Below are 26,779 nucleotides of genomic sequence, written 5' to 3'. Positions count from 1 at the left end.
CGTCAAGGCTATATATTGTCACCCTGCTTATTTAACTTATATGCAGAGTACATCATGAGAAATGCTAGGCTGGAGGAAGCACAAGCTGGAATCAAGATTGCTGGGAGAAATATCAACAACCTCAGATACGCCGATTATACCACCCTTATGGCAGAAAGCAAAGAAGAACTAAGGGCCTCTTGATGAAAGTGGAAGAGGAGAGTGAAAAAGTTGGCTTAAAGCTCAACATTCAGAAAACTAAGATCATGGCATCTGGTCCCATCATTTCATGGTAAAACGATGGGATGTGGAAACAGTGGAAACAGTGACAGACTTTATTTTTGGGGGCTCCAAAATCACTGCAGATGGTGACTGCAGCCATGAAATTAAAAGATGCTTCTCCTTGGAAGAAAAGTTAACCGATCTAGACAGCATATTAAAAAGCAGAGACATTACTTTGTCAACGAAGGTCCATCTAGTCAAAGCTATGGTTTTTCCAGTAGTCATGTATGGATGTGAGAGTTGGACTATAAAGAGAGCTGAGCACCAAAGAATTGATGCTTCTGAACTGTGGTGTTGGAGAAGACTCTTGAGAGTCCCTTGGACTGCAAGGAGATCCAACCAGTCCATCCTAAAGGAAATCAGTCCTAAATATTCATTGGAAGGACTGATGCTGAAGCTGAAGCTCTAATACTTTGGCCACCTGATGTGAAGAACTGACTGATTGGAAAAGACCTTAATGCTGGGAAAGATTGAAGGCAGTAGGAGAAGGGGATGACAGAGGATGAGATGGTTGGATGGCATCACCAACTCAATGGGCATGAGTCTGAGGAGACTCCAGGAGTTGGTGATGGACAGGGAGGCCTGGCTTGCTGCAGTCCATGGAGTCTCAAAGAGTCAGACGCAACTGAGCAACTGAACTGACTGACTGACCACATGTATATAAGAGATGTTCTAATTTTTCTGGAGAAGGAAATGACAACGCACTCCAGTATTCTTGCCTGGAGAATCCCATGGATAGAGGAGCTTGGCAGGCTACAGTCCATGCGGTCGCAAAGAGTCGATCCAGCTGAGCAACTGAAAGTTACAGTTACTCAGGATCTTAGAAAAATTATCTCACAAATGTAATATCTCTGAAGGATATAGAAGTGCACAATCAAAAATCATTAAGCAAATATTTTTTAAAAGACACGGTTCTGCTCATCATTGTAAGATTCACTCATGCATTATCTCTGGGATTAAAATGCCTTAAGTTGCTTCTCCTACAGATATACAGAGAGAAAAAGAGAAAAAGTTGCTTCTCTTCTTGGAGTTCCCTGTCAATGTTATATTATCATATTTTAAATAAGCTCATAGTACTTGTCTAAAAGATTTAATTTCATTGTAAAATATAATGATAATAAGCCTAGATTAATTAATGGGATATACAAATGACTTAATAAAATGGTTTTCAAAATTCTTCATCTTAAGCAGGAAAAACATTTTTGAAAAATGAAACCTCAAATACAAATTGGTTAAAATTAGAACTTGAAAATCCATGATGAATGCAAGTTGTCCTAGTTAAAAATACTAACTTAACTAGTTCACTGGTTCTTTCTACAGATGATTTGCCAGGACCCAAATGTACTGTGATTTGATAGAAACACTTCCATAAAGATACCGCCTGTGATGCAGGAGACTTGGGTTCGATCCCTGGGTTGGGGAGATCCCCTGGAGTAGGGCATGGCAACCCACTCCAGTATTCTTGCCTGGAGAATCCCCATGGACAGATGGGCCTGGCAGGCTACAGTCCATAGGGTCGCAAAGAATCAGAGGCGACTGGGTGACTAAGCACACACACACACACACACACACACCTCTTAAGGAAGGGGTGGGAAAGAGGAGAAAGAAACTGATTTGTCTGGGTAGTTTAACGGTAGCTCTTCCTGGAGCTGCTGCTGCTGCTGCTGCTAAGTCGCTTCAGTCATGTCCGACTCTGTGCGACCCCACAGAAGGCAGCCCACCAGGCTCCTATGTCCACGGGATTCTCCAGGCAAGAACAGTGGAGGGGGTTGCCATGTCCTCTCCCTTCCTGGAGAGATGATGATAAATGTCTCTTTTATTCCTTATAGCCCTTTCCTAAATGGTAAATGAAGGTAAAGTAAAGTTCATGCTACGGATTCTCTGAGAAACTAGAAGTACCATCTTTATCTGTTTCTCTATAAATCTCAGCATTCCAAATAAAATTCTGAAACTTTTCATAGTAAAGAATAAATACATAAATTAGAATACAGACATGTCCTTGATGAGATAATCATCTCCTCAAAGGAATTTCTGGTTCCTTACCCAAGCCCAGCACTGCTATCTTGGCAGAACAGAGGTGAGTTGACGCATGCATCACTGATGTTCCTGAAGAAGATGGACAGCTCTGAAAGACGGGGAGTCATTCATTTGAGCACCATGAATAAAACCTTATTGGCAAATGGATAGTATCTTACAGAGGTATGGCACACCTATATCCACAAAACATTATGCTCCTTTTCCTGAGCCAACATCAAAGGAAAAGTCACTGCTCTTTCTGTCCACCTCTGTGAATTTGAAAGTGCCCTTCAAGTATAATATTTGGTAAGAAGTCAAGAAATTCTAAGAAAGGGTGTCAAAAGTCAGAATCCTGAAATGGCCAGAAATTTTGTTTATCACAGGGTGTTTGCTTCAATGGCTAACAGCCACAAGGAGGAATCTTCTTTTTTTTTTCTTTCCCTGAGAATTCAACTCTCATTTCTGTTCTATCAACACAGCAAAGCTGAATGCTGACAAGGAATTTTTAGACCCTGGAAGAATTTATCAAAAAGAGAAGATTTCTTCTGTTCTTTGTTTTATATCCCTAACTTTTATGGCTGAAGACGCTGGATCAGTACTTGAAGATTATTTTATAGATTTTCAGTTAGGTTACAATGTCTTTTTTTTCCAACAAGTACTTTTCAACCTGTGCTAAGTGCTATGGGTGGTAAGAAAGCATAAAATAACATATTTATTGAGCACTCACTGTGTCAAATGCCAGAAGAGTGCTTCATCTATATTATCTCATTTATCCTCACCCAGTGAATGTATATTTTACAGTCTCCAGTTTACAGAAACTGAATCTCCAGTAATAGCTCACCATAGATCCCACCCAATAATCTCTATAATAACTTGGAGATGGATCGTAATCAATCAATGGTAGAGTTGAGAACTGAACCTAATTTTATGTATACAGTTCTGAAGCTCATGCTCTTTCCACTAAATTAGTCAGTCACAAGTTTTTGCAAGAGTCAAATGGGGATAAATGTAAGGAATACTGCCAGATTTGCATAAGAATTACATAACTGACAGTTATTAAACACATGTCAACTACTACATGCTCAGATGACGTCAATAACCTCTACTTCCTTCCTTTTCTTTTCCCATTGTACCCGTAGTATATTAGGCAATGTTGTTTTTTTCCTGTCAATGACCCAGTAGCATGTTGAAATTTTTAATCAAGTTAGTTATTACTTTAAGTTTAGAGACTCCATTGCTCTTAGTGCCTGAATTCAGAAGAGGAGTTGAGTGTTTAAGGAGAATTCTCTTTTCTAATGTGACACAATGTGCTGTGCTCCCCAGATTCTTGAGAATGTGCTAGAATGCTGCCCATATTAAAGACTGCAAAAGTTGCACATTTAGTTAGGTGGAAAAAGGACATTGCTTTTAAAATGGAATTCTCACTTTATACACATATTCTAAAAGCTGCAAAAATGATTAATTTTGTTCTTAGAAATAATTATTAATAAATAGTCTTCATTTTTCTAAAATAAAAGCTACCTGACATCTTATTCATGTATTTATAATTTGAAAAAACAAAATGAACTGTCTGCTTATGTAACTGTAATAGTCTACCGTCAGTTACCATACCTCAGCCTCAGATTAGTCCATGTCGTCTTTGAAGAGTTGCAGTGATACTAAAGAAGTTGCAATCTTTCATAATGAAAAAGCCAAATTGTTAAAATGTGTTTTCAGTCAGATTTTGGCAAATTGCAAAAGGCATATTTAAGGTCAGTCAATGAAGAAATATTATACTTGAAGTTGGGATAACAAATTTGTTTTTAAATGTTAACAGCCTTTAGTAGAAAGGCTAATGGCAGAAAATGAAGAGAAACTAAAGAGCCTCTTGGAGGTGAAAGGAGAGTGAAAAAAACTGGCTTAAAATTCAACATTTAAAAAACGAAGATCATGGTATACAGTCTCATCACTTCATGGCAAGTAGAGGGGGAAAAGTGGAAACAGTGACAGATTTTATTTTCCTGGGCTCCAAAATCACTGTAGATGATGACTGCAGCCATGAAATTAAAAGATGCTTGCTCCTTGGAAGAAAAGCTATGACAAACCTAGACAGTATGTTAAAAAGCAGAGACATTACTTTGCCAACAAAAATCCATATAGTCAAAGCTTTGGTTTTTCTAGTAGTCATGTATGGATGTGAGAGTTAGACCACAAAGAAGGATGAGAACTGAAGAATTGATGAGTTCTGAAGAACAGATGCTTTCAGATCATGGTGTTGGAGAAGACTCTTGAGTGTCCCTTAGAGTGCATGGAGACCAAACCAGTCAATCCTAAAGAAAATCAACCCTGAATATTCATTGGAAGGACTGGTACTGAAGCTGAAGCTCCAGTACTTTGGCCACCTGATGTGAAGAGCTGACTCACTGGAAAAGACCCTGATGCTGGGAAATATTGAAGGCAGGAAGAGAAGGGGATAACAGAGGATGAGATGGTTGGATGGCATCACCGACTCAATGGACATGAGTTTGGGCAAGCTCTGGGAGATGGTGAAGGACAGGGAAGTCTGGTATGCTGCAGTCCATGGAGTCTCAAAGAGTCGGACATGACTGAGCCTTTGGTAAACTGAAGACTTTGTATTCATCTCTAATTGGGTAACTTTTATCAGATAGTACATGTTCTGTTCTCAAGCTGGGTGCTGTAATTTTTTAAATTTATTTTTAACTGGAAGATAATTTTTTTATAATATTGTGTTGGCTTTTTCCATACAACAGTGTGAATCAGCCATAAGTATACTTGTGTTCCCTCCCTCTTGAACTCCCCCCCACCCCAACCCCATCCCCCCTCCCAGGCTGTCACAAAGCACCTCACTGAGCTCCCTGTATTATATAGCAACTTCCACTAGCTATCTGTTTTATATACGGTAATGTATATGTTTCCGTGCTACTCTCAATCCTCCCCACCCTCTCTTTCCACACTGTCCACAAGGCTGTTCTCTGCATGTGCATCACTGTTCCTGCCCTAAAAATAGGCACCATGTAATCTAGCCAGCATATTCAAAAGCAGAGATATTACTTTGCCAACAAAGGTCCGTCTAGTCAAGGCTATGGTTTTTCCAGTAGTCATATATGGATGTGAGAGTTGGACTGTGAAGAAAGCTGAGCGCCGAAGAATTGATGCTTTTGAACTGTGGTGTTGGAGAAGACTCTTGAGAGTCCCTTGGACTGCAAGGAGATCCATCCAACCAGTCCATTCTGAAGGAGATCAGTCCTGGGTGTTCATTGGAAGGACTGATGCTGAGGCTGAAACTCCAGTACTTTGGCCACCTCATGTGAAGAATTGACTCATTGGAAAAGACCCTGATGCTGGAAGGGATTGGGGGCAGGAAGAGAAGGGGACGACACAGGATGAGATGGCTGGATGGAGTCACCGACTCGATGCACATGAGTTTGGGTGAACTCCAGGAGTTGGTGATGGACAGGGAGGCCTGGTGTGCTGCAATTCATAGGGTCACAAAGAGTCAGACACGACTGAGTGACTGAACTGAACTGAACTGAACTGAATCTTGATTCAAATTGCATCTGGGAGAAGGAAAATCCTTCACCAAAGAACCCTTCCCAGAGCACAGCCTGGGTTCAATCCAAAGAAGAGATGGGTCAGATGGAAGGAGAAAGGGGACTGCAATGAAACAGAAGGCAAGCAAACCAGAGATGTTAGAGATTAGAGGGAAATGATTTGGAAAAGAGCTGGTAGAAAGCAAATGAAAATGCTGAGTCTTTGTTGTTGTTTGAGTCTCAGTTTTCTCTATGCCCCACCAGCTACCCTCTTCTGGAAACCTTAGAGTAGATTATTTCTTAAGCAGACTATATGACTCAGTGAACAGAAATGTCTGGTTTAGTTTGGTGATGCATGCAAATCCCAGTGTTTCAAAAAGAGGAATGTGTGCAATTTTTGTCATCTCAGTAGTGTATGATTTCCAGCCTGCTCAAAAACTTTACCCACTTTTCTCTGAACATTTAACCCTAAGATACACCTTGGATTCTAGCTGATTTTAGTCATTGTAGTATTGAAGTTGTTAGCTTTTCAGCTTTCCAACATCATAACAAATATTATTTTATATCTCTGTCAAGGGTTGTTCTGAATCTCAGCAGTTCGGTACTTCTTCTGAAGTTTGCTATGTGTACCTTGTTTTTGCCACTTAATCAAGCTGTGCATTGACTTGTTATTTTACTTTGCATTCGTAGAAGAAAGATGCGAAGCAGGAAGCAGTTAATGATTTGACTATTTTGCTGAAACTTCACTTTCTTGGGTTCTAACTTTGCCTCTTCAAACTGAACAGTACAATCTTGATTAGAAGTAGTCAGAGTGGCCATTTTATCTCATTTCTAATTTTAGGAGAAAAACATTCAGTCTTTCATCATTAGGTACGATGTTGTTGTTGTTGTTAAGTCACTTCAGTCGTGTACGACTCTGTGTGACCCCATAGACGGCAGCCCACCAGGCTCCCCCGTCCCTGGGATTCTCCAGGCAAGAACACTGGAGTGGGTTGCCATTTCCTTCTCCAATGCATGAAAGTGAAAAGTGAAAGTGAAGTCGCTCAGTCGTATCTGACTCCATGCGACCCCATGGACTGCAGCCTACCAGGCTCCTCCGTCCAAGGGGTTTTCCAGGCAGGAGTACTGGAGTGGGGTGCCATTGCTTTATCAGATGTTAGCTATAGATTATTCATAGAGCTCTTGCATTATAGTTAACAAAGTCAAAATAATTAAAACATTGCCAAATAATGAATTTACCCCATGAAAACAAACATGGTTTGGTTTAAAGAAATCTATTCGTGCCATTTATAGCACTAGTATTGAAAATCATTTAGTCATATTAATAGATAGGAATATATTTAATAAAATTCAACTTTTTTCTATGTAAGAATTGTTCAGAGTCTGTCAGGCCCCTCTGTCCGTGGAATTCTCCAGGCAAGAGGGTAGCCATTCCGTTTTCCAGAGGATCTTCCCAACCCAAGTATCAAACCTCAGTCTCCTGCGTTGCAGGCAGATTCTTTACATCTGAGCCATCAGGGAAGCCCTAAGTAAAAAAAAATGTTAGCAGGCTGAAATAGATACATATTAACATGACAGTAAATATTGTTTCAAACAATGGAAAAGTATACCAAACATTAAATACCCCAGAGACATTCCCACTAAAACAAGGAAGAAGACATGTGTGTGATTACTACTATTATGTACCAAAATTCTATAACTCTGTGTAACACACAGAGAAAAGAAACAAATGAGATAAAACTATTGGAAAGCAGAAGCTATTTTTTTGTAAGTAAAGGAACCTGATACAAAATACACAGAAGTTCACAGCTTTCCATGTCAGAAATAACCATTTAGAAAATGCAAGATTAAAGTCCCTTAATAATTGCAAAAATAGATAAAATACTTACTAACAAGCTTAATCATGCGTAGGTTCCATATAAGGAGAGTAATGAAAGTTTGATGAGACACTTAAAAGAACACCTGAATAAACATTTTAATGGATGGAGAGCCAGAATAGATTAAGATATCATTATTTCCACATCAGTTCCATCAATAACATTATTATTTGGAGCATCAGAATGTAATTAGAAAAATCACAGAGAAGCATAAAGAGTGAGACAAGTTGAGAAAAAATTTAAAAATAAGATCAATGAAAGCAGACTGTACTAAGTCTAAATAAAATGTTAGATTAACCTGTAGTAATGAAGTCATTATAGGAATTGCATGAGAAGGAACAGGGCAATCAATGGAAGATTATACAGTTTCAGAAATAGACCTTAGCATATGAGTGTAACATGCAGTTCCAAACAATGGACAAATGATCTCTTACTCAACAAATTATCTGAGGACTCTTAGCTACCAATCTGAATAAAATTTGTCTCTTTAGATTTGGTTCTAACTTCATGCCACATACTACAATAAATTTAAAGCAGATTAGAGAACTGAAAGTAAAGAATGAAATAATGAGCTAACTAGTAGAGCCTATGGCAAGTTTTACGTAATGCCAACATAGTGGAGGCCTTTCTGAGCAAAAAAGCAAAAAATAAATCTTGAACAAAAGGTTTAAAAATGTTACAGTGTGAAAATACATACCACTGCATGGCAAAAAAAAATCATATTTAGAATTAAATGGCAAATTACAGACAGATGATATATTTAACAGAAATTTAATGCTCTTATTTTATAGAAAACCTGTAAACAAAAAATAGTCCAATTGGATAGAATGAGGATTGTTAAACATGGTGTGAAGTTTCACCTCACCTGTAATAGAGAAATGCTAAATAAAACATAACTGTCACTTTTAATCCATCAAATTGCAAAAAGAATAATGGTATGTATTTTTATAAGGGTTAAAATGACATATGCATGCTTACAATATTGTCGTTTAGTTGCTAAGTCTTATCTCTTTTGCAAATTCCTGGATTGTAGCCACTAGGCTCCTCTGTCCATGGGAATCCCCAGGCAGGTATACTGAGGTGGGTTTACCATCTCCTCCAATGGATCTTCCTGAACCAAGGATCTAACCCTCATCTCTTGTATTGGCATGCAGATTCTTTACTACTGAGTCACCAGGGAAGCCCATATGCTGATATATAGGTTGAATTATTATTTCCAGTTTTATTGAGAAATAATTGACATACTTCACCATATAATTTTAAAGCTTTCATCATGATAGTTTGATTAACATATATGGTGAAATGATTACCAAAATAGGTTAAGCTAGCATCCATCTTCTCATATAGATGCAAAAAAGAGAGAAAAAGAAAAAAATTTTTTTCTTTCATAGTAACACATAGAATTTACTGTTTTAAAACTTTCCTATGTATCATACAATAAAATGTTTATAAAGCCATATAATGGAGTATATGCTGTCATTAAAAATTAACTCTCAAGGGGTATTTATGGACTTGGAAAATGCGAAGACTATCATATTAATTGTAAAAAAACAAGTTATCACATGATATGATTCCACTTTGATTAATACATAAGTATATGTAATTATATGTTAAATAAAGATTGGTTGGGAAATAAAACTAGCAATATCTTAGCACTGGGATATTATTTACTTTAATTTCTGTTTCTATACTTTTCTGTAATTTTCTATTAAAATGATTATTTTACAAACCAGGCAATGCTATTTAAAGCATAAATATGATTAAAATTTTGAACTACAAGGATAGAATTATTCAAACTGAGGGTTTCAATTCAGGAGGGTCATGCTATCAATTACCCAGTGGGTTGCAATCAGCACTTTTGTTAACGAAATAGAATAGAATACAAAATATCTCTGTGCTTTATTTGGATGTTTTGAAAAAAGAAACATCACAATAAATATGTAGTTTCAGCACACACAAACATACAACCATAACACATATCCAGATATATAAATGATTAAACAATGTTAACTATTTCTTAGTATGGTTTATTTCAAAAAGTTTCGACTACCTTGGAGTAATCTGTTTTTTGATAGATTGAAGATTTCTGAAATTGCATACTTCATATTACTAATGCAGTCACATCCACTTCATGCAGGTGAATTAGGACAAAGCTGGAGGTCACTGAGGAATTCAGAGTTAATTATTTCAACTACTTCTGGTGGGAGTCCAGATTTAACTATTTAAGCTACTATCGGTTTTAAAAAAATAACAATAATAATGTCTAAACATATGGCTTAAATTTGTGAATAATACTGAGATTATGTGATGCTCTGTAATGAAGGATAATTTTAAGTCAATACACAGCCAAACTTGCATAATTTAAAATTTCCTGAGCCAGCATATTTCAGCGTTCACTAGAAGCACTTAAAAGTTAGGAAGAGCAAAGATAAAAATTGAATTTTACTGCAAACAAGTATGTCCAAGTCTTTTGAATCAGATACTTTTTAACTGTTTCCATATGGGTGAATACTTCATTCTCTTGCCCTTTCTAAGTAGTATCTTAGGAGACTTTTTGATGTAGATATAAAATAAATACTCAGATATCTAATAATCTGGGTACAGTTGCCATCTCCCTGATTAAAACATGGTGAAAGCACTGTACTATCACTAATTATTTTGCACTAAAGTGGGTTTATTGGATTGTCCAGGGTATAAATGACTTTTTATGCATCATGTATTTCCTAGGATATATATATAGAACCAATAGTTTGGAAGGAAAAAGAAATAAGATGTGAATATTTTTAATGAGATACAAGAATTGGAAGGGTAAAAGACCCTGATATTATGCTTTTAAACACATATTAGGGTGCTCTAGACTCTAGAAAACTAAAGAAATAGTAAGTCTTTATTTTATAAAACCTGCAGCTCTGCATGATGCCACATCTGATATGACAAGGTTCTGCTTATCAGATCCAGATGATTTCACCCCAATTTTCCATCTGAAACTCATCTTCACTTGCAAAGTTCCTGTGTTCTGCAGATAACTATTCTTAATGGCATTGGCTTATGATCCCGGGCTACAACTAATATCAAGAGCTTTTGTTAGAAGGCAACATGCTCCATATCCTTGCATATTATAATGATGTAAAATTTCATAATTTGTCCTATAGTGTTGTCTCCGTAATAGATTACTGTGTACTCAAATTCATCTATCATTCCCAGAGCTCTATGTAATGAGTAGTTCAGGTATGAAGATTCTGAAAAACTTTAAGCTCAAGTTTCTTGATTTTAGGAGAAATGCTTTTAGAAATTAAATCATCCATCTCATGCCTGAAGCCAATTAGGAACAAACATACCCCATATGGGAAATGAGATATGACTTTTTTTTACTAACTTTTTATTGACAGTAATGATTATTGTACTCAACATTTTAAATTTTATGACCTACCTTTCTAATGAAATTTTTTCAGTATTTCGAAACAAAATCATTTTCCCGTATCTTACAGCTCCACACTCATAACAAAATATGTTATGAGTTAGTTTTTGTCACAGCTGTTTATCATTATACTTGTTTCTCATCTAAAACACTTATTTTTTTAAGTACTTTCCATCTCTTTAATGCCAGAGGATCATTTTTCACACTATTGCAGACTACGGCAAGAAAACGTAACAGATGTACAATTGATTTTCCCATTAAGATACTATGCCAGTAAATACACCTGAGGCCTCAGTTCAGTTCAGTTCAGTTCAGTCACTCAGTCGCGTCCGACTCTTTGTGACCCCATGAATCGCAGCACGCCAGGCCTCCCTGTCCATCACCAACACCGGAGTTCACTCAGACTCACATCCATAGAGTCAGTGATGCCATCCAGCCATCTCATCCTCTGTTGTCCACTTCTCCTCCTGCCCCCAATCCCTCCCAGCATCAGAGTCTTTTCCAATGAGTCAGCTCTTCGCATGAGGTGGCCAAAGTACTGGAGTTTCAGCTTCAGCATCATTCCCTCCAAAGAAATCCCAGGGCTGATCTTCAGAATGGACTGGTTGGATCTCCTTGCAGTCCAAGGGACTCTCAAGAGTCTTCTCCAACACCACAGTTCAAAAGCATCAATTCTTCAGCACTCAGCTTTCTTCACAGTCCAACTCTTACATCCATACATGATTACTGGAAAAACCATAGCCTTCACTAGACAGACCTTTGTTGGCAAAATAATGTCTCTGCTTTTTAATATGCTGTCTAGTTGGGTCATAACTTTTCTTCCAAGGAGCAAGCATCTTTTAATATCATGGCTGCAATCACCATCTGCAGTGATTTTGGAGCCCCCAAAAATAAAGTCTGTCACTGTTTCCACTGTTTCCCCATCTATTTGCCAGGAAGTGATGGGACCAGATGCCATGATCTTAGTTTTCTGAATGTTGAGCTTTAAGCCAACTTTTTCACTCTCCTCTTTTACTTTCAAGAGGATCTTTGGTTCTTCACTTTCTGCCATAAGGGTGGTGTCATATGCATATCTGAGGTTATTGATATTTCTCCCAGCAATCTTGATTCCAGCTTATGCTTCATCCAGCCCAGTGTTTCTCATGGTGTACTCTGCATATAAGTTAAATAAGCAAGGTGACAATACACAGCTTTGACGTACTCCTCCCTATTTGGAACCAGTCTGTTATTCCATGTCCAGTTCTAACTGTTTCTTCCTGACCTGCATACAGATTTCTCAAAAGGCAGGTCAGGTGGTCTGATATTCCCATCTCTTGAAGAATTTTCTACAGTTTATTGTGATCCACACAGTCAAAGGCTTTGGCATAGTTAATAAGGCAGAATTAGATGGTTTTCTGAAACTCTCTTGCTTTTTCAATTATCACAGAGTTAAGTATTAATAATTATGACAGGAACTGTGTAGTCTTCAAAGCCTAAAATATTTAGTACCCTGTTTTTTTCCCCCTAATCTCTTAATCTGACTCCTAATCTCCAAACTAATTCCTAATTGGATCTCAGGAATCTGAGAAGGTTTTCTCCAGAATTTTCTTTTGTAGCAGTTTCATCTTACTGGTGAAATAACACATGTTCAATTGTGTAGAAAGATATGGACTTCATTTTTATTCCTTATGTATGTATTTTAACATGTACTCTGTTTTCTTTATCCTAACATACAACCTTTGCAAAATAAGTTGTATTTGTGAAGCCCTTTCCACAAACTGAGATCAGTTAGAGACATGATGAGATCAATGCTTTAATCTCACAATTGAATAGATGCTGCAAACTAGGAGAATATTGTTTCCATTCTTGGCTGCCTTATTAAATGGGGTTCACTTAACATGGTTCCTGGGGGCTTTGAAATCAACATCCCATTGAAGCTGAGTGGAAAATAGTACAATTAACTTGAAGTATCACTCTCTAACAATCTGCTTTGATATTAGGTAATAGTGAGAAGAAGGTAATAGCTTGAAAATAAAACCATTGGAAATCTTTTGTAGTTAGGAACTCAGACTGTTGAAATCATTTTTTAAGGAATATTTACAAAACCACATAATTTCTATTTATAAATATTGAATAAATATGTGCTCTATATTTGAGAGCAATTCAGATTTTTCTCTCATAAGATTCTATAATATTAATTTCCAAATATGGTGATGGAGGAATTTTTAAGTATAAAAGACATTTCATATTATCATGGTACACAGCATTAATTTCTATACATTTTGTAACTTCTATCTATATAGTGAAAATCTCACGTACTCATTTTCGAGAGTTCTTGACCTTGTTACGTACATACTACAAAGACATTACTTAGGTGTTAAAAACAGCTGACATTTACTAAATGTTGACTGTGTACCAAACACTCTACTTTTAGTTCTTACCTAATCCCCCTCCATCATTTTACAGATGAGGAAACCAGTTTAAATAGGAAAAATAGCTTGCCTAAGATCACATACCTATTTGGTGGCCAAAACAGACTTCTAACTCAAGCAGTTTGACCCTAGACTTTTCATATGAATTATGTTCCCCTGCAAAGTCTTATGCATATGAGAAGCTTGAAAACAACCAATTGTAGTGTAATAGTAGATATTAGCACTGATGTTGAGGGACATTGAAAACAGGGTGCTATCTCTTCTGGGTAAGAGCAAAAGGAGATGCTTCTGGAAGGAGATAAGGCTTGCATTATATTTGGTTTACTAATTAGAGATGAGGAAGGTACTCCAGACAAATGTAATGGCATGTTCAAAGGCAGAGACTCAAAAAAGAGAGAAACACAATCAGAGAGGGGTAATAAGCACAGGAGATGGGCTGGTGGAGCGGGAAGAGGCCTGTTATGTAGACATATCATGTAAGAAGTCAGTGGGTTTCCCAATTCAGTGTGATGAGAATCACCCGGGACACCTATTTCCAATGGAATTGCTGGACCTAAGTTGTAGGAGAATCTTACTCAGATCCAGGAATCTGCATTTCAGCAGGAACACCAGGTGATTCCAGGTCAGGAGAGCCTCTCTGAGAACTCTGGAAAACAACCTGCTAGAGTACAATGTGGTTAATGTCGTGATGTTTTAGAGAAACAACACAGCAGCTCAGTGGAGGGAGGACGGTGTTTTCAGAAGTGATTTTTTTACTTATTTGTTGTTGTTCGGTCGCTCAGTCATGTCAGACCCCATGGACTGCAGCATGCCAGCCTTCCCTGTCCTTCACCATCTCCTTGGGTTTGCTCAAACTCATGTCCATTGAGTGGATGATGCCATCCAACCATCTCATCATCTCATCATCGTCGCCCCTTCTCCTCCTGCCTTCAATCTTTCCCAGAATCAGGATCATTATTTAGAATTTTGAAATAATAGAAAGATAGCTTTTCTTAATGATTGGTACAACACACACACAGAGACACACACAGACACATCTTCTTGCTTATAATTGGTTTCTGATGCTGTTTAAATGACTAGGTTTTAAAATTAAATTATGAAAAGGCAAAGTCCTGTTTTGTTAATGGAGGGTTCAGGATGGGGAACACATGTATACCTGTGGCAGATTCATTTTGATATTTGGCAAAACTAATACAATTATGTAAAGTTTAAAAATAAAAAAAAAAAAGAAAACATAATTAAAAAAAAAAAAAAAGAAAAGGCAAAGTCCTGTTTTGTTAATTTGTAAAGGCATCATAAGGTACAAAAATGTATGACTTTTTCAAACCAAACTTTATTTGTGTTTTTCCATTGTCAATCCTTCCCACCCTGGACATTAGTAAGCTTTGGATCAACTAATAGGTAATCAATTGTGAATAAATAAATGAATGAATTACTTAATTGAATTACATATTTTCAGTAGAACCTAATTTCACACACAATAATTGAGAGAGTATTTAATAACTCAGGCAAACTGCAGTGTTTCTATACTTTTCCCTGGGATTAATGTAATAATTTAAGGGACCAATTACTTAAGATAAAATTGACTCATAAATTTAAGATTTGGTACTGTCTTTTTACAATATAAGGTAAAAGTTATTATTTCCCACTGGCTTTGAGTACATCTAGAATGGAGTAAGTAAAGACAGACTGCATTTTAAAATTATCTGTTGCGTTTAATTACTTGTCAGATGATTCCCATAATATATTCTCTGTAGAAAATTGATAGATTCCCGTCTTGCAAAAGAGAATATCAGTATACTTTTCAATATTTAAGCAAACTTGGGAGAAAGAGAAGAGGCAACAACCGTCTGATTCATCTGGAATTGGACTCTAAACGTCAGAATCTCTTTGGGTAACCAGATATGGCCTTGACCAACTGGGGATTCTGAACTCAGGATGCTAGATCACACACTGATGTTTATTTCACACTTGAGCTTGTTCAGCACAGATGGTAGGTATAAAATAGCTGAGCTCTAATGGATCATGTCCAAGCAGAATGATAGATATGGTCTTTTCTGTTGACAGTCGAGCTGTTTTCACATTCCACTTGAATTAAATTGTGCTCATTCATGCTATGGTACATGATCTCTGGCAAGGATTCTTAGGAAAAAATCATGTGGACTCATTGCAAAACAAGTGAAAAAAGAAGTTGTGAAGTAACAGTGTAAGAAAACATGAGACTAAAATTGAACAGCCTGTAAGAATATAAGACAAAAAGCCTCCATTTATTTTGAAAAATACATAAATATCTATTTAGATTATTAACATGGATTTATATTTATAATGTATTAAGTATATATATTTATATATTAAAATTCAGGATCAATGTAAACCTTTGCTTTTCATAGACTCATAAATATATGAAAAATAAATCATGTGTCAGATATACTAGTTCAGTCACCCAGTTGTGTCTGACTCTGCAACCCCATGGACTGCAGCATGCCAGACCTCCCTGTCCCTCACTATCTCCCCAAGTTCATTGCATGTCCATTGCATCGAAGTTCATGTCCATTGCATCAGTGATGCCATCCAGCCATCTCATCCTCTGACAGCCTCTTCTCCATCTGCCCTCAATCTTTCCTAGCATCAAGGACTCTTCCAATGAGTCAGCTGTTCTCATCAGATAACCAATATACTGGAGCTTCAGCATCATTCTTTCCAACGAGTATTCAGGGTTGATTTTCCTTAAGATTGACTGGTTTGATCTCCGTGCTATCTAAGGGACTTTCAGGAGTCTTCTCTCGCACCATAGTTCGAAGGCATCAATTCTTTGGTGCTCTGCCTTCTTTGTGGTTCAGCTCTCACGACAGTACGTGACCACTGGAAAGACTATAGCCTTGACTATATGGACCTTTGTTGGCAGAGTAATATCTCTGCTTTTCAATACACTGTCTAGGTTTGTCATAGCTTTCCTGCCAAGAAACAGTCATCTTCTGATTTCGTGGCTGCAGTCACCATCTGCAGTGATTTTAGAACCCAAGAAGAGGAAATCTGTCACTACTTCCACCTTTTCCCCTTCTCTTTGCCATGAAATAATGGGGCCACATGCTATGATCTTAGATTTTTAATATTTAGTTTTAAGCCGGCTCTTTCACTCTCCTCCTTCACCCTCATCAAGAGGCTCTTTAGTTCCTCTTTGCTTTCTGCCATTAGAGTGGTATCATCTGCATTGTCTGAGTTTGTAGATGTTTCTCCCATCTATCTTGATTCCAGCTTATAACTCATCTAGCCTGGCATTTCTTATGATGTGCTCAGCGTATAGGGTAAACAAACAGGGTAACAGCAGACACTTCATTTTTCATAGGTAAATATATGAAAAAAAATCATGTTTCAGATATACTGCTACTGCTAAGTCACGTTAAGTCATGTCCGACTCTGTGTGACCCCATAGACGGCAGCCCACCAGGCTTCTCCATCCCTGGGATTCTCCAGGCAAGAACACTGGAGTGGGTTGCCAATCCTTCTCCAATGCATGAAAGTGGAAAGTGAAAGGGAAGTCGCTCAGTCATGTCCAACTCCTAGAAACTCCATGGACTGCAGCCTAGCAGACTCCTCTGTCCATGGGATTTTCCAGGCAAGAATACTGAAGTGGGGTGCCATTGCCTTCTCCATCAGATATACTAGGAATGCTTAAATATAACACTGGTCCTAACTTTAAAGTATTCACAATCAAGTTTGGTAAATAAGTGGTTTCTGACTCTTTGCATCCCCGTGGACTGTATAGTCCATGGAATTCTCCAGGCCAATATACTGGAGTGGGTAGCCTTTCCCTTCTCCAGGGGATCTTCCCAACCAGGGATTGAACCCAGGTCTCCCACATTACAGGCAGATTCTTTACCAGCTGAGCCACAAGGGAAGCCCAAATAAGACATAAGGCCATGAAATTGTATATAAATGAGAAAAGTTAAATAGTAAAGTAACGTGTGAGCACACCAATGATGAAGCTTTATCAGAATGGGCTCTGGGTAGTAATTTCTGAGTCTTGAAAAGTGAATGAACTAGTTAGATTTTCTGTAGGGAGGGCAGAAATTATTTCAATCAAGAAAGAGAGTGGAGGACTTCCCTGGTGGTCCAGTGGTTCAGACTCCATGCTTCCAATGCCAGGGTTGTGAATTCAATCCCTGGTTGGAGAACTAAGATCCCACATCCACACAGCCCAGTCAAAAACTTTAGAAAAAGAAGAAGAAAGAAAGTGGGAGTGAGCCAAATCTCAACAACCCAGTGCTTGCTTAATTTGACCTTTTATTTTTATTATTTTACTTAACTTTTATTGGAGTACAGTTTCTTTACAATGTTCTGTTAGTTTCTACTATACAGCAAAGTGAATCAGCTATACATATACATATATCCTCTCTTCTTTGGATTTCCTTCGCATTTAGGTCACCACAGAGCACGAAGTAGAGTTCCTTGTGAATCTGACCTTTTAGGCGTGACTTAATCTTAGGAATTATGTAGGCAGGAATCCACAGGAACACACTCAGCTTCGCTGATTCACTGAAAGAACTGACAGAGAGCAGAAAATGTTGTGCTCCAGGTTGCCGTTTATTACAACAAAAGGACACAGATTAAAATCAGCAAAGGGAAGGAACATGGGGGAATCCAAGAGTGACAAGGCACAGCTTCCAGTCTTTCTCCCTCAGTGGAGTTGACACTTAATTCTTCCAGCAACTGTTCGTGAAAACACACACCGAGGAAACTCATCCAAGTCTTGGTATCCAGGGTTTTTACTGAGAGCCATCATATAGATATGAAATTTTCCATTACCAACTTTATCTCTATTCTCCAGCCCCCCCAATGGTCAAACTGATGCAGCATGGCCCAGGGCTCCAAGCGAATAAAAACAGACATGCACTATAAATCATGTTGTTGGTGTGAACTATCTAGCATAGCCCAAGACCCAACATATACAAAGACACTTTTATCAGGCAGGATATTCCAAAGCCTTAGACGTGATCTCCCTGGACAAGGGCCAGTTCTCTCTTTGGAATGTGTAGGTTTGAACCTCCCAAACCTGACTTACTAACCTTTTACTGTACAATAGGGAAAGAGTTTTTGTGACTGTGGATCTTAAGTTTTAAAATGTAAGTAAAACAAATAAGATCTGAAATCCTGAAAAATGCCTGCAAAAAAATTTGCATCTCTTTGTAGTAATGATGAAAAATATATACGTATGAGGAAAAGAAAAGCCAGCTCCATAGAATGGCTACTGTCTCGCCTTTGTATGGGGATCTCTGTATTGTGTGGGAACCTCAGTAGAGTGATCTGCTGTCACGTGCAAACGTAACGGCATCATTACCTAAGGTGTGCATGGGTGGTTACACAGAACTCTGGAAATGCTCATCCACTGCTCCAGCTAACAGTTCTATAGAAAAAAATGTTTTGTTGTGCACATTTGAAAATTAACTACTTACCAGAGTTTCTCTTTTAATTTCTACCTCCACTCTGTACCCCATACTTTCTTTTCTGATCTACAACATGGCTGTCTCTGAAGATGTTCCAGTGGATTTGATCGCCACCGGCAGGACTGGGTGGACAGTGGATGCCCTGAAGAGGTACAGGTGCGCTTTATTATGATGAGATTGCTAAGACCACACTGTCGTATATTATTGCTGCAACTTAATGAAAATGGGGTCTAATTTAATAAAAAGAGCCCGCAGTCACTGAGCCCTTATAGGTACCAGATGTTGGGTTTAACTCTACATGTATTATCTCAATTTATTCTCATACCCATCCTATGAGATCAGAGCTGTTATTGCCTCCGTGGTACCAAGAGGGGAAGAGAAAAGAATGAAGGTTCAGGTAGAAGTGGAAAGAAAGAATCTGGAGGTAGAGATGTGACTCAGGAATCGTAAAACCAGGATTTAAATCTTTTCGATCAAAGGGCAGCTGTCTTAAATATTTGCTGCTTTTTTGAGATCTTTTTTTTTTTTTTCTTCATCTTTTTCACTCAAATAAGGAAATCAGTGGTATGGAGGAAAAGATTGATTGCAGTAAATCAGCATAATAGAAGAAGGTAGATGTGGTCTAACATGGAAACAGTAAGTCTCAGGCAAATATCATGGATACAGTGATGCAAAGAAGTGATTTAAGCAAGTAAATAAAATTGCAGAAGGGATTCTAACGTGTTTAAAAGTTTTTTAGTGAATTGTATTTGCACTGTGAGTTCAGAGTTACATAAAAGTATCCCATAAAGTTCACAGAGAAAAGTAGTATTTGTTCCTTCTCCCTTTGTTAAGTTTTAGGGTATATTTTTCTAACAAAAACCATTATCACTTCTACAAGCTTTCTCATTCAGTGAAGCATATCATGTCAAAGAGCTGTTTTTAAAACTATTAGGGAATCCTGGTTACTAAAGCCTTTTTAATTAAGTTTTTATTTGATGTCTCATAAATATCTTGAGAAATGCATTTTTCAGGATATTCTTGAACTTACTGCCAATGTACCTTTAATCAACTTTTTGACACTTGGTTGGGGGGGGAGGTGCATTACAATAATGTATACTGATTTATCGGAGGAGGTGATGGCACCCCACTCCAGTACTCTTGCCTGGAAAATCCCATGGATGGAGGAGCCTGGGAGGCTGTAGTCCATGGGGTCGCTAAGAGTCAGACACGACTGAGCGACTTCACTTTTATTTTTCACTTTCATGCATTGGAGAAGGAAATGGCAACCCACTCCAGTATTCTTGCCTGGAGAATCCCAGGGACGGGGGAGCCTGGTGGGCTGCCGTCTATGGGGTCTCACAGAGTCGGACACGACTGAAGCGACTTAGCAGCAGCAGCAGTATACTGATTTATCAACAGTGTTTCATTTCACTTATTTAACAATGATACTTAAGAAAGAAAATCTATTAATGAGAGTCATTGTTGTGTTTTAAGGTTGCTATTTCTTTCAGGTAATCACAGTTACCTCAATTAAAAATGTTGAAATTGGATATCAAAAGTGTAATTGAGACCTCGTAATTTTCTTGCTTCAGTGTGGGCCCAGCATGAAACAGAAGCTATTGAGAAGAATCCACCACATTCTAAGCCCTCCTAAATATATGTGTGGGGAATTCACCGTGTCCTATGGTCTGTGCTAAGCACTAATATTTTTTTTAAATGATTCCCTCTTCCCAAGAAGCTCAGACTCTAGCACATTCTATAATATCCAGTGTTTCCTTTTTATTCCATAACTAAATTGTCAACATTACTAGCTCTATTGTGAGCAATCCTAGACTTCTGTTACAGGTAAGTGAACAGGGTCACCAAATCCAGTCTATTTTCTGTGCCTAAAACTAGGGTTAAATTTTCCTTCTGATCTTGTGAGATGAATTTATTCAATAAGTGCAGATCCTAATATAAGAATGTACTATTTACTGTTCTAAGTACTGCTAATTTAAGTGTGAGAAATGTGTGTAGCAGGGGAAACACACACTGAACAAAGAACCACACTTAGAGAATGACCCCGGCAAAGAGGTGCATGGTCTTGTTCAGCAGGATAAGGGAGCGTTTATTTGAGGAGGTGATATTTAATGACTTCTGAGGAGTAACTGAAGATAAGAGTGGTGAGAGGTAACACTGGTGAGGTGAACAGGGCCCAGTAACATTGAAGGAGTTTGAGCCTCATGTTAAAGGCAGGACAAAGCTATCTGGAGGGTTTTAATTAAGGGGATGATATGATCCAAATGACTTTTTGGAAGAATGAATACATTGTATATTACCCTGTCTTAATTACTGTAGTTTTATAAGAAATATCACTAGCTATAGAACAGACTTTACTTTTTCATCTTCTCAGGTGTTTTGACAACTTTTGAACTTTTGTTCTTCATATAAATTTTAAAATAAGCTTGCAATATCTGTAATCAGTCAATCTTGTCAATATTTTTACTCAAAGTCTGTTGCTCAGTTGTGTCCAACTCTTTGTGACCCCATGGACTATAACTCGCCAGGCTCCTCTGTCCATGGGATTTCCCAGGCAAGAATAGTGGTTGCCATCTCCTTCTCCAGGGGATCTTTCCAACCCAGGGATTGAATCCACATCTCCTCTTAGCAGGTAGATTCTTTACCACTGAGCCACCAGGGAAGGCCCTCATTTTTACTGAAGTTACATTGAACTATGAATTACACTGCATTTCCAAAATGGAAATTTTAAATTTCATCTTTTCATTATTGACTTCTTACCTAATTGAATTGCCAGACAGCACATTCTATATGACACTGATTCTTTAAAATTAGTTGGAGCTTTTAATGGAATAGTCAGTGAGTCATTTGTAACAAAGATCTACATGTGCTCAGAAGGATGTGTGTTTTCTAACTGATTGGTTATCCAGTTGGATAAATGGGTTCTAGGTATTTTCACCATAAGCCTCTTTACGATAAACATTTTGGCCACAAACATTTTTGCCAAGTAAATGGCCATGAGGTCATAATTTTGCCACTAAAGATACAATAAGGAAAAATAAAAGAGGGACATTAGAAAGGATATAATGAAACATGAAAGTGAATAGCAAAATTGAAAAGATTTTATTGAGAAGTACAAAGTATCTGAATACACTTAATGTGTGTGGAGACTCACAGCAATACTGTGCAAGTAAGCGACTTTATTCTGTGGGTTGAACCTAAGCACTTGCCTTCCAAGTCTTTTGTTCATAGTATTACAAATTTTTTTGCTACTAATTTGTCTGCTTGTTCAACATCCCAATGTTATTTTCAGCAAAATTTCTTCCTTCTTGAAGAGAGGCATCAATTCCAAATGCTAGTATGCATATTTGTAACCGAGCTTTCTATTGTGTCATAAAAGCCTCTGCACTGCTGTGTGTTCTTGGCATTTGTCACATGCCTTCAGTAGACATTACAAAGTTTTATGGGAAACGCAGATTCACCTCTGTGCCTTCAAGGTCCTCGGCCTCTTTCCTGCCATGTCTTGTGTTTCAGAAGAAAAAACCAACTTGGGCAAATCATCATCATCTGTCATGATTTCTGTACTGTGTATATCCAACCAAACCACCAGCCAGATATTTTATCTTTTACAGCAAAATTGCCTTACAGCCAATTAGTTATGCGACAAGAGTATTTTCAGCAAAAATGCATGTGACAAAGATATTTACAGCAGAGAAGGTTATGATAAAAATTCTGGGCACGTGATAAAGTCAGTCAGACTCTCTCCATTCTCTTCATCTTCACCTCTGAGCTCTTTGGAGGTAGGCTGGACCTGCTCATCACTTCCTTGCATAACCTCTCTTTTATATCATCTATTTTCTTATTTCTCTGTGCTGCATCCCAGGGGATTTTTTCAGATCTATTTGCCAGTTTATTAATTCTTTCTTCCTCTTGTTCAATCTGCTCTTTAACCTATCCATTGAGGTAGTAATTTCAACAATGGTATTTTTCATTTTTTAGGGTCAATCTTTACTCAATCTGCCATATCATTTTTATAGCCTGTTTACTAGTTTATTTTTAAATTTTCCTATTTATTTATTTCAATATTTCATGTATAATTTCTATATGTTTCACACTGGATGATCCCAATCTGGGATCAAAAAGTTTTTGCTAGTCTGATTATGTTGTTCTCTGTTTTTGCTGGGTCTTTGTCAGACTACTCTTTTTCTCTTTGTGTTTCTTTTTGTGTCCTTTAATTAGCAGTGCATTTGTTTGATCTTATTCCATGGGAATTTCTAGGATGTAGGTAGGTGATGTTTTCCACTAAAGAGGTTTTGATGATGAAAACCTGAGGGCTTCAGGGGGTGCCATCTGTTCCTGAGTTACTATGGGGAGGAGAGGTTTGGATTAATCTCCCCCATCTACTGTTGGTACCAAGCTGATCTCCTTGGAGCATAATTAGTTTTTGGCATTTTTACCTTCAGAGCAAACCCTGCACTTTTACTTTACCTAATGTATATTGCTCCTGCTGTCTTTATAGCACACAGGTTTTGCTTTATTTTGTTTTGGTGGTGGAGACAAAAGAAAGGCCCCTTCGGAGATTTTTCTCTACTTCCTGAAAATCCTCATAATGCTTCAAAATTCTTGTTTTATCCAGAATCCACGTATATTATGGCAGGAGGACCATTCAGGATCTGTAGTCTGCCTTCACTGCCATGAGCAACACAAAGGTCAGGATTTTAGCTTAACCATTAGGGTGATTAAGAATACTGATACACAGATTTGTGTGTGTGTGTGTAAATAGAACCACGGGGGAAGAATAATGTGTGACAAATTCCATCTTAGACTTATTGAGCTTGAGAAGTCTGTGACATCCACATGCATATAAGTCAATAGATGAATACTTGGGCCTAAAATCCAAGAGAAAAATGTGGACTGGAGATAGATATTTATGCATAATTAACATAAAGATGTTAATTGAAGTCATAAGTATGGAGGAAATTATTAGTGACCATACCTATAGATAAAAGACAGGTCAGGAAAGATCCATAAGAACTACCAACCCTTAAAGCAAAGAAGGAAGAAGCAGTTGGAGAAGCAGTTGTTAGACAGGAGTCAGAAAATTGAGGAGTATGTGTCACAGACTCTAAGGTTAGAAAATGGACAGACATTGCCAAATGCTAGTGAAATATTGAGTGTATATGGAAGGTGTGATAAATACAGAAATATTTAGAAACATTGGTATAAGAAGTTTCAGTTAAGTTGTGCTGGACAAAAACAAACTTGTGGGCATCTGCAAAGCCCAAGGCTGGTCCATCTCTCTTGAATTCCGACTGTGAATGGAAGGAAAAGCAGGATGATCCCAGGATGCATGTGGAGAAGAGGGAAGATGGAGTTTTTAAAATAAGCTGGGATGTGCTTGAGTATGGTAAAGTGCTGATGATAACAAGGCAAGAGAGGATTAAGACTAAATACTGAGGAGAAAGGAGGGGGGTCAAATGAGCAGGTTCACAATATCTGAGAAGGTAGACTGGGCTGGGCCAGAGCAGACACATGGGGGAACAGCTGTTAACAGTGGACTTGTCCATCCCAACAGGAGGAAGAAGGACAGGTCAGTACAGATGATGATGGGATGATGATCTGTAAATAAATTTTTAAAATTCTTGCTGATGACTCACTTATCAAAGATATAAGAAGTGAGGCCAAGGGTAAAATTGGGGGATACATTATGGAATGGCAGTTCTAAGTAGAGTGGAGAGGGTTTGAAATTGATGTTGAGGATAATGAGAGAGGAGGTCAGCAAAGCTGGGCAGTATTGCCAGGCAGCATAGAAGCCCTTGCTGGGGATGCTGGAGGTGAGTTTGTGGAGCTCCCAGTGGGAGGATGTGTGGTTGTTCTCCAGCTCGCTCGCTCGCTCGCTCTCTTTCTCTCTCTCTGAGCTTTGGCGCAGGCAAGGAAAGGCAGAGTTTTTACTGTATTTGGTACTGCAGATTTTCTAAGAAGGTGATGTGGAAAACAAAATACACACAAAAACAAGGCAAGATGCTTAAAGATATTGAAAAGAGAGGTTGAACTGATGGGGAAAAAACAAGACTAAAGGGAGAGCATCATTGTGCTTGGGTTTTCTACAGAATCACGGGATAAGAAGAATGTGAGTAGCTACATTCATGAACAGCTACCTGAATAGACAGGAAAAAGGATAACTGAAGGTATGATTTCAGAACTAAAGCATCCCCAGCTGCAGAGAAGGTCCAAGGTGTGGGGATGATAACTAAAGTGGAGTCAAGGAGGCGATCGTGAGATTACTGAGGCTGAGAAGATGCAGGAACGAAAGTCTGTGGGATCGAATGGGCTGCTAGGATGTTGGAGAGAGTAAGCTGGATCATATCTAACTAGTGACAAGGAAACCATATTGGATGTTCTTCCTGAACCAGCAGTACAGTGCATTGCATGTTCCTAATGACAAGAGAACTTTAAAAAAGGTATTTATTTAATAAAACTTTTCAGTTGTGGGATAAGTACCATCCATGTGTACGTAGTTATCTTCTATTAATAGTCAAGGCCCACCAGAGGGATGAAGTCCTTTGAAGCACAAAGAGGTAGGGAGAAATACCAACTTCTAAACTATAAAACTTTGCATGTTGGAAATCGTTACTGGTAAATGTCATATTGTTTCTTCTTGTGGGCTATAAATGAAAACTACGATATGCACCATGTCCTCGTGTAGCTCGGTTAGGGAGAAAATATTCTAAGTGATTGCCTGAGTGCTGTTCAATCCTTTGCGTGGGTGGCTCTGAATATTTCATAAAGGAAGGCAAAATTTTAATCTTAAATATCCATTCACCCTGTGGGAAGTTATTTTTGAAACAATGGAGTAGTATAGAGCAGTTACATGTTTCAAATTTAGCATTAGCAATTTGATGTGAATGGAATACATTCTTTCTTCACACACTTAACCATGTTTTAAACCTTCTCTTTATATACATTTTTCTTCTAGTCTGTTTCCCATCATGTCTTTTAAAAATATATTGATATAAAGTTTGGGTTAAGATCAACAGTAATATGAAAAGTTAAACTCAGAAATGACGGAATCCAAATATCTAGACATGGAAATGCTTTCTAACATCCCATTTTAAATATATATATGAAGTCAGTAAAATCTATAACTGTAGTCCTGTAAAAAAAGTATTCCTCATCTTGATTTGAGAGGCCTTTGTGCTTTACAGCCCAGCTTCTTTTTATTCTTTTGTTTCTTCTATTATTTTTCTCCTTGATATAATTTTAAAATGTAGCTCTGATCACTCCTCCATTGTCTCCCCCTCTGTTTCTCTTATTAGTCAAAAGAGAAGATGTGTGACCCCACAGAGCCAGTGGAAAGTTCTACTCGAACCAGCACCACCATACGTGCAACAACCACACAATTCAGGGTCTTGACGACCACCAGAAGAGCAGCCACCTCCCAGCTGCCCACCAGCCTGCCCACAGAAGGTGCCCTGGAGACACTTTTTCTCTGTTACTGAAGGGGGGAAAATTCACTGTTGACGTGTACAGGAGAGGTTCTCCAGGGGAAATTTTTTTCTTCAGCGAACTGGATTTCTTAGGAATGTCTAAAAGGGAAAATACAAAATTATAGTGGAGTAAAACTATGTGCTGTGTTTTTTGTGTGTTTTTTTTTTTTTTAATGTATGGATGCCTTTTATTAAGATTTAGTCTTTAATGGTGATCTTGGCTACTAGAGTCTCTAGAAAAGAAAGAAAGAACTTCCTCTCGTGTCCTTCCTTCCTTTCTTGCTGAACTTTGTAATAACAGTGTTTAACATTTTAATCACAGGATAGGAAGGCAAAATGCATAGAAAATGTCCATT

The 26,779-nt window shown here is 38.0% G+C and overlaps 1 protein-coding gene across 5 annotated transcripts in view; it reads left to right on the top strand.

Annotated features, from left to right (window-relative positions):
* PLXDC2 (plexin domain containing 2) overlaps positions 1–26,779 on the top strand; it is a 427,187-nt gene that overhangs the window by 342,768 nt on the left and 57,640 nt on the right. For 3 of the 5 annotated variants that reach the window (XM_086334550.1, XM_086334549.1, XM_086334548.1), the window contains 2 exons: positions 19,047–19,113; positions 26,253–26,403. In XM_086334550.1, coding sequence (XP_086190676.1) covers positions 19,047–19,113; positions 26,253–26,403 — 218 coding nt within the window. The remainder of the gene's footprint in view (positions 1–19,046; positions 19,114–26,252; positions 26,404–26,779) is intronic. The other 2 variants (XM_086334552.1, XM_086334551.1) reach the window with 1 other exon arrangement.

This window comes from Bos grunniens, chromosome 13, assembly GCF_055505025.1.
Source record: "Bos grunniens cultivar Pamir isolate PY7600 chromosome 13, Bosgru_T2T1.0, whole genome shotgun sequence".
NCBI classification, from domain to species: Eukaryota; Metazoa; Chordata; class Mammalia; order Artiodactyla; family Bovidae; genus Bos; species Bos grunniens.
This window is presented reverse-complemented; position numbering and strand designations above follow the sequence as displayed.